General features: G+C 37.5%; 1 protein-coding gene and 2 non-coding genes across 4 annotated transcripts in view; 2 read left to right on the forward strand and 1 right to left on the reverse strand.

Moving 5' to 3' along the window:
* The window catches only part of LOC126267457 (uncharacterized), a 395,985-nt gene that overhangs the window by 290,423 nt on the left and 90,984 nt on the right, over positions 1-14,578 (forward strand). For both annotated transcript variants that reach the window (XM_049972726.1, XM_049972727.1), the window contains exon 17: positions 13,040-13,132. In XM_049972726.1, coding sequence (XP_049828683.1) covers positions 13,040-13,132 — 93 coding nt within the window. The remainder of the gene's footprint in view (positions 1-13,039; positions 13,133-14,578) is intronic.
* Positions 5,508-5,582, reverse strand: Trnas-cga (transfer RNA serine (anticodon CGA)). The gene has a single exon. It is a non-coding gene; the product is annotated as a tRNA-Ser (tRNA).
* Positions 5,685-5,759, forward strand: Trnav-cac (transfer RNA valine (anticodon CAC)). The gene has a single exon. It is a non-coding gene; the product is annotated as a tRNA-Val (tRNA).

The following is a 14,578-nucleotide window of genomic DNA, read 5'->3' on the forward strand; positions in this document are numbered from 1 at the left end:
CTATGTGGTTTTATTTATTTTTTTATTTATTTTATTTTGTATGGATATTCCATGGATCCGTACATGCGAGTGATTCACCTGGATGTGGAACATGTCAATACAATTTTACAAATACAATTAATGCTACAGAATAGTAATATAATACAATAATATTGATATTAATAAGTATCATTTTTTCACATTTACAAGCTGTCATTTAAATAGTATAGCAATTCACATTATAACTAACACATTAACACTATAACATTAACATAATACTGTATCATCCATCTAATAACTAAGAAACTAAATACATCTACTATTAAGGGAGTGCATTACTTCTGGAAAAGAGTTCATCTAAGGAGTACAGTGGATGGTCAAGCAGGTATTTTTTTAACGTACTTTTGAACAGCGCTTCATTTTATCTTGTACATTTAATATAATTAGGCAATGCATTAAAAGTCTTTATAGTAGCATACTTTACTTCCAACTGTACAAGTGATAAATTTTTTAGTTTGACATGTAGATCATCTTTACCTCAATTTTTTTTTTTTTTTTTTTTGGGGGGGGGGGGGGGGGGGGGGGCGCGGTGAATTACCCCAGAAGATTATTCCATAACTCATTAACACTTTGAGAACTGAGCGCGAGTGTGGACGCTCAACCGGCTGGTACTGAGTGATTTCACAGTTTTTATGAATTTTCTACAGCTGACTCTATACCACAGAAAATAGATTGCGCTTTTGCATTTAAAAACTACGTGCATTCCCTTCAGAGTATTGCAAAGAAATAAACATTTACGTTAGTGACAAGGGTTATATATTAATTTGAGAGTATGCTGTTTTCACAGTGGAAAAAAAAATACTTTTTAGGACCTCTAAGGCACATAGGATTGAAGTTGTTAGTTTTAAATGAATAACTGTTGAAATATGAACTTTTATTTTATTAATAATCACACAGTTACATTGGCTTTTGTATGAAATATTTCGAAACATTTTGGCAAACAAAGCCCTACGTCACAAGTTTCACAATAATATCGTGTCTTTCCTTGAAACTCTACCATATTTGGCCTTGCTTGTTTCTGCGCATACTTTGCACCTTCTCTGAGGCCACTTAGAAAATTTTGTGGGTGGAATTAATTTTGGAAAATGTCCTCCACTTAGTCTGTTGATGGGTGAACTATTCTGAGAAGTACATAAGTCTAAGAGGACACCTTTATGAACCAAGTTCTCTGCTAACTCTGTAATGTATTCAACCAGATGTTTGCTTGTATTTCATTACATTTTGTACAAAATGTATGGATTTACAGTCATGAGCATGAAAATGTGAAAGAAAGCTTTTTTCCACCACTTTATTTGTTTTCGTTCAAAGGGATAGTATGCCATTAGCTGGTCGCTATGATCCACACCAGCTTTTTTACTATTGTAGTCCAAAACACAGTCTGGCTTCATTTTTTCGACCATTCCAAATTTAGTTTTTACACTGACATTTGTTGCCGTCATTTTATGCTTTGTTGTCAAAAGAAAAAGTCTCTGTTGTCCTTCCATTTTACAAACAGTAAGTGATCTCGTCTGCGAAACGAAAGTTCATTTTTTTTTTTTTTTTGCCCCAATTTCTGGCCAACAGGATCCCTTGGTACCCCTTTTCTATTTTTCTGCACAGTACCAACTGTGTTAGTTCTTTTCCCCCACAAATAATCCAATAAATCAGGGCTGGTGTAAAATCGGTCCATGTATAATGTGTAACCTTTATTATGAAATGAATGACACAATCTGCCTACAATGTGTAAAATGCTTTTATCAGCATTAGACTGTTTCCCAGAATAAATTTCACCATCCAGGATGTACCCACTTTCTCTTTTGCACAGCATAAAAAATTTTACGCCATATTTATTAGGCTAATTTTTCATATACACTCTAAAACTCAGTCTACCACAAAAAGGGCAAATTCCTTCATCTATAGTAATATTTTCGCCTGGCTTGTAATCCTTTCCACTTTGGGTCACACATCTGTCGAATATAAGTCTTACCTTATGAATAGGATCGTCACCTACCTGGTTTTTAGCAATATATGTTGCGTTATCTATGAGATGTGACATTCTTAGAATTGACATAAATCTCTCTCTTGGCGTACACTTTGCCGCAAATGAGGACTGCAACACAGGATTTGTTGACAAGTAGTCAGACAGTTTTGGTTTCTTGACTGGGCACATATGCAAAATAATACCAAAAAATTTATACAGTTCACTGAGTATCACTGTTGTCCACTTACGCCACACTGACTGAGGCTTCAGTTTTCCTGTAGTATTTAGTGTCTCTATTGTCATTCTAGCGTAGCAGTTTGTCTCTCGTTTGATCAGTCTCGCCAGTTCTTCATTGAAAAATTACATGAAACAAACACTGAAGAATGTTGGTCAATCCCATCTTGAATTCCACAGGATTCAGAAAAAACAGGAAGCTGGGGAGTGATTGTTTCGTCATCTGTCCACTGGCCAGAAGAATATTTCAAATTGCAATGACCAATTGTGTTTTTTGTGACAACGATGTCAACAGCCCCATCTTCAGGTCTTCCTGACAGTTGACCATCCGAGGGATCTTTTTCATCTATCAGAAAATTCGTAAAAATTATCTTTTTTCTGACCAGGAAAATTCAGACAAAAAATAGCTTACCATCACTAATGTCAAAATCTGCAATTTCTTCATCTAATTCTGAACCACTGTTGTTCAATAAAAACTCTATTTCTTCACCTCGCAAGGCCATGATGAAAATAAAGTGCAAAGCTATCAGCCGACAACAATCTAAAGTTTCGAACTGCCGCGCGCCTGTTGTAAGTCGAGCGTGAGCGCAGCAAAGCAAATAACTCAAAATATACTCCTTTACCACCTCCAGCAGTGACATATGCTGCCATCTATAATTTTTTCTTGGTACTAGGATAACCAGAGAGTACTTTTAAACCCACAGAATCAAAGTCATGCGCTGGGAGTCGTTAACATCGCTGATAATCGGCCGACGTAGGAGCTACGTCAATCGTCTTTTTGGGGTACTGTCGGGCCAATGTAGGAGCTACAATGCTCATCTCGAAAGTGTTAATGAGTGAAAGTATCCAAAGTAAGGTGATGTTAAAATGTTGATGTCCCCAAAATGAGTAATGATTCTTAGAGCAAAAGTTGCTGATAAAAGCATTTTTAGAGTAAGGGACACATTCTGTTACCAGATGAGCCTCCGGTCAATGTGAACCCACAGGAATTTAGCGGAGTGCAACTGTTCTAGTCCCTGGTTGTCATGAGCAATTACTTTATTTTCTAGAGTTTTATTTTTTGTGTGGAACTGCATAAAATCAGTTTTTTTTAAATATTACCTGAAAGAGAATTAATTGATAACCAAGCTGTAACTTCTCTGAGTATATCATTAACATCAGTCTCCAGATCAGCAGTAGACTTACCATCTACTACAATGCTTGTATCATCAGCAAACATTGTGAATTCACAATTTTTACCAATGGACAGGGGTAAATCATTAACACACATTAAAAACAGCAGGGGTCCAAGGACAGATCCCTGGCAAACTCCATGCTGAATTTTGCCCCATTCAGAATCCACTTGATTAGAAGATCCTTTGTTGCAGCCGTTTAGAACCACTTTTTGTTTCCTGTCTTCAGGATATGATTTTAGCCAGTTACCTATAGGCCCTTTGATTCCGTAATGAAAGGCCTTCTCCAAGAGTATCTTGTGGTTTACACAATCAAAGGCCTTGGAAAGACCACAGAAGACACCAACTGGTGACTTCTTACTATTAATAGACTCCAAGACATCATTTGTGAGTGAATAATTGGCACGCTCTGTGGAAACCCCTCTTTGAAAACCAAACTGTCTATGGTTAATAACATTAAGTTTATCAAGATGTGCCACAATCCTGTTATACAGTGCCTTTCAAGAACCTTTGAAAATGTTGTTCAAAAGAGACAGGACGATAATTTTTGACATCTGTAGCATCGCCAGACTTGAAAAGAAGTCGCACAATGGCATATTACATTCTCTCCTGAACAACTCCCTGATAAAGAGACATGTTGCAAATGTGAGCAAGTACTACACTTAAATCATTACTGCAGGCTTTCAACAGTTTACTAGAGATGTTATCTATACCTGAAGATTCTTGCTTTTCAATGAGTGAATTATTTTTTTTTCATTTCATTAACAGTTATGGGTGTTACATTTATATCATTAAAACATTGTGGGAGGTTAAGTTTCAGAATATCTGCAGGTTCCCCTAGTTTTGTTTGTTAGAACAAGGAAGGAGAAGAAATGGAGACATCAGACAAATTATGGAAGAATAAGATGATTCCAAATTTGTATAAAAATTTCATACTACTACTTTTCGGTCTCATGCTTGAGAAGCTGAAGCATATCAATAAAATGTGAAACTATTTCTGAACAAAAAGCTTTTTAATTGTAGTAGGCCTAATATGCATTTAATATTGGTACTTCAGGAATAATGGCATGTTACGAGAATGATAATTTGTGCCTAAACAATCTCGTTTATTTGGTGTGTGTTGCAATTGTTGCAATATTAGACAGGCCTATTTCATTTTATCTACCAGACAGTGACAAAATACACATAAGCAGATTGAGAAGCCACATCAGTCTTGGGTACTGTTTGTATTAACAACTGTTTCAGTATTAGACAGTGACATTTCATTTTTTCATGTAGCAAAACGTTTGATGAACTTTGGTGAGATAATAGATCCTTTCCCAGAAGGAAAGCATGTCATGTAAAGCTGTAGCAAGGTTAGAGAGAGAAAAAATGCTAGGATTGAAGAAATGTGTACTGTCTTTCTTGTCTACTGGTATCCTCTGATGACCTGTTTCTTTTATGACACAATATAAGATCTTTTAATGTTTTACACCTACAAACATACGGGCTTCCTGCATCATCATAGCTGTGCAAGTGCGGTGATGCCTGTTATCTGGCACTCTCTGACAACCACTGAAATGAACCTATTTCTAACAGGTCTTGGGAAAATATTTTGAATGGTTGTTTGAAGCATGTTACTTTCAAAGTAAATTTCCTTTTATCCAAGATGAAATATTTGTGAGAAAGTACAATGAATGTCTTAAATCACAGAGCGTTTGGCTCTCATTTAAAAATCAACTCTTTGAGGATGACCATTTAGAAAAGTTTCAAGCCCAGATAATCAGACATTTATGTGAAACTTCCTGGCAGATTAAAACTGTGTGCCCGACCGAGACTCGAACTCGGGACCTTTGACTTTCGCGGGCAAGTGCTCTACCAACTGAGCTACCGAAGCACGACTCACGTCCGGTACTCACAGCTTTACTTCTGCCAGTATCCGTCTCCTACCTTCCAAACTTTAAAGAAGCTCTTCTGCGAACCTTGCAGAACTAGCACTCCTGAAAGAAAGGATACTGCGGAGACATGGCTTAGCCACAGCCTGGGGGATGTTTCCAGAATGAGATTTTCACTCTGCAGCGGAGTGTGCGCTGATATGAAACTTCCTGGCAGATTAAAACTGTGTGCCCGACCGAGACTCGAACTCGGGACCTTTGCCTTTCGCGGGCAAGTGCTCTACCAACTGAGCTACCGAAGCACGACTCACGTCCGGTACTCACAGCTTTACTTCTGCCAGTAAGTTTGGAAGGTAGGAGACGGATACTGGCAGAAGTAAAGCTGTGAGTACCGGACGTGAGTCGTGCTTCGGTAGCTCAGTTGGTAGAGCACTTGCCCGCACAAGGCAAAGGTCCCGAGTTCGAGTCTCGGTCGGGCACACAGTTTTAATCTGCCAGGAAGTTTCATATCAGCGCACACTCCGCTGCAGAGTGAAAATCTCATTCTGGAGACATTTATGTCTTTATTAAAAATTTTACTGGCACATTTGTGTGATGTATCTTAAAGTGTAACACGCACAAAAAACAATCAACATTATATGTGAAAACTTAGCTTCTCTTGCAGCTTATTAATCTTAGAGACCAATATTATATTTGATAGCTTTGCTTTTCTTGTAGCAAAACTATGTATATTAAATTAAACCATTACCTTTTCCTATTTGTGTGTACGCACTAACAGTGATATTGCTATTGGTTGACTGCATCACATGTCCAATGCTCCGAATATCTGCTGTCATCGGCTGGTGATACCATATGACATGAGCTATGACTGGCTACAAAAGCAAATTGCAATCTGGATTTCAATGCTTTGGAAACATGCAGCGGTTGGTGGAATTTAAATTTACACTTTCCTAATAGAAACATATGCAGCGTACATGTTGCTGCAAATAAAAGATCCTCCCAAAAAATTTTTTCTCCTTCTTAAGAAAAAAAAAGAGAGAGAGGGGGGGGTGGGGGGAAGTTCTACACTGGTGTATATAACCATAACCATTCAAAGGATTGGTAACTTTTACAGTTCTGAGGAAAAGTATACTGTCACTTAACTCGGAAAAAGTTTATTTTCACCTGGGAGAAAGTGTAATTTTAACCAGGAAATCCAGGATTTTTTTTTTTTTTTTTTTTTTTTTTTTTTTTTTTTTTTTTTTTTTTTTTTTTTTTGTCCTCGTGTACACCCTGAATGAGTTTTTATAGATGCCAACTTCTGGTAATGCCTTGTACAGTAGTTTACTGAAGGGAAGTAATACTACTGTTGTTCCAACACATTTTCTCCTATCCGCTTCACCTGCTCCTCCTCTCCCTAATGTGCCACCTTCCTGGAGATTGACCTCCACCTCTCTGATGGCTCCATCCACACCTCTGTCCACATTAAGTCCATTAACCACCAACAGTACCTGCATTTTGACAACTGTCATCCCTTCCACACCAACAAATCCCTCCCATACAGCCTAGCCACCTGTGGACGACATATATACAGTGACAACTCTGTCGTCCAGTACACTGATGGTCTCACAAAGTCCTTCACAGACAGGTAATACCCACAAACTGAGACCACAGCCAGATTTTCCATGCCACATCCTCACACACCCATAACCCTCCCCCCCCCCCCCCCTTTCTCATTGTACTGAAATACACCACTAGTTCAAATTTCATTGTATTACAGTACTGTGACCCAGTCATAAACCTGGGAGCTTGGCATCATTTTTTAATATAATTATTTTGTAAACTACAAGATTCTGAATGTAGCATTAGTTTTACCCCTATGAAAAGACTCTGAGGTAAATTAGGATATTAATAACAATTTGTATCAATCCAGTGACTGAAATTTATTAGTGATCTCACAATTTTGAGTGTGTGTTCTCAAAAATTCTCAAATATTGAATATTCCCTCAAAAATAATATCTTTATAAAGAAGTTTTGATCATGATAATCAACCAAATATAATTATACTGTAAACAATAAGGATCAGAAAAATAAAGACATAAATTTATTTTGAAAATTCAGCTAACTACTTCATGTAGATTAGATAGGAAAAGAGAAAAATTGGGTTGGGAGTTGTGTCAGGGCAAGTGTATCTTTTCTATCTTGCCTTTGTTCAGTAGATATGATATGACTAAAAAATATAGGGTTCACTGTCTTTGATATGACAATATCTGTGTGCATTTTTTAACATAAACATGAATGCTTTCTGAAATAACATTTTGTTAATCAGTCAGTAAGTGCACAACAATTTCTACACACTCCAGAACACATAATTGCCACCAAGCTACTGCAACACAAAGCAGTAAACAAAAAAACTCTCAACACCCAATTTACATATCTCAGCATGTCTTTTTAAACTGACATTGACACACAGTATGAAATCTAAACGTACAGACACTACTTCACTTATTTCACAAGGCCACAGTTTCTCACACTTGTTTCATGTCTGGCATTGGTGGTTGGTTTCGTGAAAGCGTCAGCTAATATTTCTTTAAAAAAATAGATGTTTAACATTAATAACACTTGACTCAACATGCCTGCTCATAAAATGATACTTTATATCTATATGTTTGGATCTGGAGTTTGTCACTTGATTCATGGCTAACTGAATGGCTCCTTCATTATCACAATATACTGTACGTGACTTTATGGCACTGCTTGGGTCTTCCTCAGACGTAAGTTGTCTTAACCACAGTAAATCTTGAACAGTTAATGCCAAGGTCATACATTCAACATCACATGTAGAAAGTGCAACAGTTATTTGTTTTCTACTAGATCACAAAACCAAAGAGTTTTGCATTTTTATGCATGAACCAGTTAAAGCATGTATCTCGCTGATTTTATTTCCCTAATCTACATCACTAAAGACCATCATTTCTCTTTTACCATCTCTATAAAATTCTGGCCTGTAGTCCATGTGTGATGAAGCAAGCTGGATAATTTTACTTCTCTTTGTTTTGCCATCTGCCTCCTTAAAATTCATTTTTTTCTTTTTTGAATTAATTACCATTAACATACAATACGTACATATAATTTGCATTTTCATAAAAGAAAACTAGCACACTGGACTCACATTCAGGAGGATGACGGTTCAATCCAACATCCGGCCATCCTGGTTTAGGTTTTCCATGATTTCCCTAAATCACTCCAGACAAATGCCAGGTTAGAAAGGGCATGGCTGACTTCCTTTCCCCGTCCTTCCCTAATCCGATGAGACCGATGACCTCGCTTTCTGGTCTCCTCCCCCAAACAACCCAACCCATAAAAGAAAACGATTGGCCCTTAGTTTTGAAGAATATAACACTAGATCAAATTTTGTGCTTCGTTTTAAGTATGTAATTTATTTTCTATTTTATTTCAGCTATTCCTGGCTAATACTTTCATTATAGAGCGAAATCAGTAATTGTTTCATAACTTAAATTCTATTTTTGACCTATACACAAATATGAATTCTGTACTAAGTAGAAATGTTTGGAGGAACAACTAATAATATTCTTAAAGCATCTATTTGGGTCTATTTGAATACATGTTAGCAAAGCCAGAGCTTAATTAATTCCTAGGTAATTAACAGTTTTGTCAAAAGTATTGTTTGCATACTTAAATTTGTTAACTTCATGATTTAAACAAATAATATGGCCTAACTCTTGTAGTAGCAGAAACTGTTAAAAAGACAGAATTTTTCAATGTATTTGGTTAATTTAATGAGGTAAATTTCGATTGCAATTTCTGTAAATTAAACATCAAACAATATGCAGTTTCAGCACCTATTATTGTGAGGATATATCAGGGCCCAATTTTTGGTCACGGGACAGTCAGTCCACAGCAGAGTTTCAGGCGAGGAACCTGTGTAGGTTAGAATGACAACAATGGATCAACTTAACAGTGAAATAAGTATTATACCAATAGGCCATGTGTTAAAGCAATGGCAGTGACTGTTCCATACGTACCTGATTATTCCGAAAGAACTGTGAATTGTGCGGTTATGTTTTTCCTGCTCATTTATGTTCAACAGGAAACTTTTGTAGCAGTATGTGGATGGTTCACCTGCTAACTATTAAGGATGCTTATAGGAAGTTAGAACAATAGTGCAATGGCCATATTTAACTGTGTACGATTTGAGGGAAAAGGGGGGGGGGGGGGGGGGGGGTTGTGAAAAGTGAAAGTAAAAGATTGTGAAACACAAGTGTGCATCTGTCGGCTACATAATTTACAGTAGACAGTACTGCACGTCCACCTCTATTTTTTCAGCCAGTATGTCGACACTGAGATCAATAAACAAAGATAGAAATCAGGTGAGTGTTGACACACATACTTCCCTTTAAATATCCAAACAATATTTTCACTGACAACCAATGAATGTTTTTAAAGTGGTGGTTATATCTGCTAATCTGATTTACAGCAAAACACACATCCGGTTTGGAGATTTAGAGTAGATATACAAGACTTCTTATTGCCTCTTGTTAAGGGTCCTTGATAACACATGATTTGACTGCTTCAAAATCCAAACCAAATTCAAATGCTGTTGGCACTGGCTTAGCTTCACTCATTCCAAATTTTTCCAGAACTTTTTTTGCCATTATTTCTGGGAGATCTAAATATTTTCTTTTTCATGATCCCGTGTAATTTTCATTCGTAGGCATTGATTTACCTGTCCCAAACCTTTTATCTCAAAAAATCCTTTCAAAGATCTTCTGGAATGTTCAAAACACCTCTTTCATTTGAGAATAATGATCAACATATAGAGCTAAGACGACTGTTTCGGTGCCATCTCTGTGAAAATAGATGTATGGATCAGTGTCTGATCAGTTCAGTTTGTTTTCTCAACACCTCATCAGTTATTTTTATTTTATTTTATTTTATTTTATTTTATTCTAATTCCTACCAGCCTGTTTGAGTCCATAAACAGCTCTCTTCAGCCTCCATAACTTTCCAGGAGTTGCAAAATTTTCTGATAGAATCAGATAAATTTCTTCATTTGATTCTGCATAGAGTAAGCAATAGTGATCCCAATGTGGTCAGTCTCCGGGTTCTCTTGAGCTGCAATAGACAAAAGATATGTAAACGATGCATGCTTGACCACTGGTGTGAAGGTTGTCTGATTATCAACACTTTGAACTTGACTGAAACATTTTACCACTAGGTGTGCCTTAAATGTTTCTGGTGTACTGCTAGTCCCAGCTATATTTTTAGTACCCACTCAGTCTTGAGTGATTTGTGTTTCCTAGGTAGCTCTGCTTCTTCAAATGTGCTATTATGAACTAGAGATGAGAATTCTTTATTTATTCCTTTTTTCCATTCTTCATTATTTGTGCCTTCCAAACTTTACTTGAAAGTCCTTCTGATGAATAGCAAGTAACATGATCAGGCCATGTCTTGGGTTTTGGTTCTCTGTTTGACCTTTGAGGTGTAACCTCTTGAACTATGTTTCGATTTTCAAGACCCTTGTCTGTTCTTCAGTTTGTGAAGTACTGATGTCCTGAAGAACTGCTTCAGATTCCACTCCTAAAGTATTTGTGTTCTTAGGCTCCTCTGTCTTTGAACATGAAAAATTCTTATACTCCAGGAATTTTACATCCCTGCTGACAATTATCCAGCTGGACTCCCTATGCGGAGCAGAACTGAACTGAAAACTGAAAACTGAAAACTGAACAACTATTGATGCCAGCTGCATTGGGTTGGAATCCTAGTCTGGCACACAAAATTTTTATTGGTTTCCACTGATTGCCATAAAATTCCAATGCAGCTGACATCAGCATGCCCTGTGCTTTCCTTTCCTTTCTTCCACTCCACCATCAGTTTACATAAATCACACCTTTTTCTGCTATGTACTGTCTTTTTCTTTATGTTTTTGGAATAAGCTTTTCCAGTATTTCTTAGTTATTAGTATCACATTGAGACCAATGTGAGCTTCCACATATAATAATAATACACATTGAATTAGGTGCAAGATTTGTTTTTGAATAACAACAAATATTGGTCAATAAAATTTATACTGATATGCTCTAATTAGATTCTTGGTTATTTTATCATCTAATATAAATATTTCGCCTAGTTTACACTTTCAATGTACCTATGTTATAGTTAAACAGAAAAGGATTGATGTAATAATTATACAGACATAAAAAAAAGTTTTCCCTCACCTCGGTTCCAAGAGTTCCGGAACCTGTACAGAAAATTGAAATAGAGATTAACATAAACATCATTTCTGCCCTTTTTATTGGTCATGAAAATCACACATTGCATGTTGTACCACCATACAGCGAGACCTTCAGATGTGGTGGTCCAGGTTGCTGTACACACTGGTACCCCTAATACCCAGTAGCACATCCTTTTGCAGTGATGCGTGCCTGTATTCATCAATGCATACTATCCACAAGTTCATCAAGGCACTGTTGGTCCAAATTGTCCCACTCCTCAATGGCAATTCAGCATAGATCCCTCAGAGTGGTTGGTGGGTCACATCGTCCATAAACAGCCCTTTTTAATCTATCCCAGGCATGTTCGATAGGGTTCATGCCTGGAGAACATGTTGGCCACTCTAGTCAAGCAATGTCATTATTCTGAAGGAAGTCATTCACAAGATGTGCATGATGGGAGTGCAAATTGTCGTCCATGAAGACAAAATGCCTTGCCTATATGCTGCCAATATGGTTGCACTGTCAGTCAAGGGATGGCGTTCACGTATCGTACGGCCATTACACCATCTCCCATGACCACCAGCGGCATACGCTGGCCCCACATAATTCCACTCCAAAACAGCAGGGAACCTCCACCTTGCTGCACTCACTAGACAGTGTTCACCTGTTCAGCCTGACCGCGTTGCCTCTACACATGTCTCCAACGATTGTGTATTTGAAGGCAAGTGTGACACTCATCAGTGAAGAGAACATGATGCCGCTCCTGAGCGGACCATGCGGAATGCTATTTGCTCCATCTGTACCGTGCAGCAAGGTGTCGGTTGCAAAGATGGACTTCACCATGGATGTCAGGAGTGAACTTGCACATCATGCAGCCTATTGCGCACAGTTTGAGTCATGACACTCCATCCTGCGGCTGCACAAAGAGCATGGTGGAGTTGCTGTCAGGGATCCTCCATGTCATAATCCATAAGTAGCAGTCATCTGCTGCAGTAGTAGCTCTTGGGCAGCCTGAGCGAGGCATGTCATCAACAGTCTCTCTGTATTTCCTCCATGTCCAAACAACATCACTTTGGTTCACTCCGAGACACCTGTACACTTCTCTTGATGAGAGCCGTCCCTGGTACAATGTAACAATGTGGATGTGATCAAACTGTAGTATTGACCATCCAGGCATGGTTGAACTACAGGCAACACGAGCCATGTACTTCCTTCCTGGTGGAATGACTGGAACTGATAGACTGTTGGACCCCCTCCGTTTAATAGTCACTGCTCATGCATGGTTGTTTACATCTTTGGGTGGGTTTAGTGCATGTCTGAAGAGTCAAAGGGACTGTGTCTGTGATACAGTATCCACAGTCAATGTCTATCTTCAGGAGTTCTGGGAACTGTGGTGATGAAAAGTTTATATATATATATTTGTGTGTGTGTGTGTGTGTGTGTGTGTGTGTGTGTGTGTGTGTGTGTGTGTATTTGGCCTGCATTCTTCACATACCTTATGATATTTAAGGTTTTATTAATAGCAAGACAATTATTTTGTTTCAGGTAAAGAAAATAATTTTGGCTCCTGTGATAAGAGAGAAGCCAGTAGGGGCGTGGTGCAATAAGAGTGCTCTAGATCTTCAGACGCTAAGAAAGGTACATATCATCTCTATAAACTTTTCGCTTCTGTTTTAATGTTCTGATGACTTAAAGTGTGGTTGTGGATCTGCGTTATATCGGCTTATTCCCCTAAACCACCTTCCACTTCTTTATGAGGTGAATTACTTGGTATTTGCAGCCACTCTTCTTTGCTGAATAGGTGGCAGCTGGAAACCCTCTCAACTTCCTCTCAAATGAATAACACTAGGTACAGAAATTTTTAGACTCTTTCTACTTACAAAATAAGTAGTCATACAAACTTTACTTTTTATCAACTAATGATGTATTTGATCTCCATACACAATAAAAATCTCACTTTCCACATGAATATGTAACTCCCTGTAAGTCTCTTGTACAGTCAGATATTAGAAACAAATTAAGTTACAGTTAAAAGAAAGTTGGCTTGGATACCGTGACCTTTCTTAACATGAATCATAAAATGAGTCTTGCCTCTAACAAGGTTGCGTCAAGAGTTCAAATGTTCTTGTTTTAATAACAATAGTCAGTGACACAATAAGCACAGAGCTGCATATAAACTCCAAGGTTCTTCTTTACACACTAACTAAAACATCTGTGGATTGCCCGACAGGTACTTATCGGTGCTTTCTGACCATTGTGTCTACTTTCTTCCCGCAATTGATTCTAATCCTGCACACACGAACATGTGACATGCAGTTGATAGGATTCTACCATCCCATAATCATATCCAGAATATTGTGTGTTCGAGATGGTAGAAGGCTGAGTGGTTCTACAATTTGCAAAGAAATTCTCAAATCGCTACACTGTGCTGGCATTTTTACAGCAGTTTATAAAAGTACATAGCACTCTCTGCCCCCTCAGAAAATAACAACATTATATGTTGTACAAAGAGGCAGATAAAGCAATTATGGAATGTATACATCCAGTTTCTAAAGAGAATATATATGTACTAAATTATAGTTACACAATTGAGGTCCTTCTGACATATTGAATATTTACTTGAATCATTCATACAGCATTGAAACTGGTTCATGTTAAAGTAAGCACATTGTCAAACTGACATTGATTTATTGTTGGTATGATACATGGGGACAAGAGCAAGTGGTGTGCATATAATTCCATGGAAAATAGTGAAATAAGAATAAAAAGGTTACTATTAATAAAGTTAGAAGCACAACAGCAGTAGCTTGTCTCTTTAAACCCTTTCTCTATTGAAAAATTATTTTGTATCAGGAGATACAAAAATATTAAGATACAACAAATACCCATACACACGTCCTTATTGAAGTTATTTATACCCTGTATAATTTTGCATGTTGGCCATCATAAAAAAGAACAAAAAGACCATTCTAAACTCCTGTAGTCTTGAAAAGTTGTTGGGATATGTAACTTTTAGCGAAATTCAGCTTTGGTGTTCAAACAACAAATTGTTAATGGTGTGTCAGTATGGTGTCCATAATGAAT

This window comes from Schistocerca gregaria, chromosome 4 (genome assembly GCF_023897955.1).
Source record: "Schistocerca gregaria isolate iqSchGreg1 chromosome 4, iqSchGreg1.2, whole genome shotgun sequence".
Taxonomy (NCBI): domain Eukaryota; kingdom Metazoa; phylum Arthropoda; class Insecta; order Orthoptera; family Acrididae; genus Schistocerca; species Schistocerca gregaria.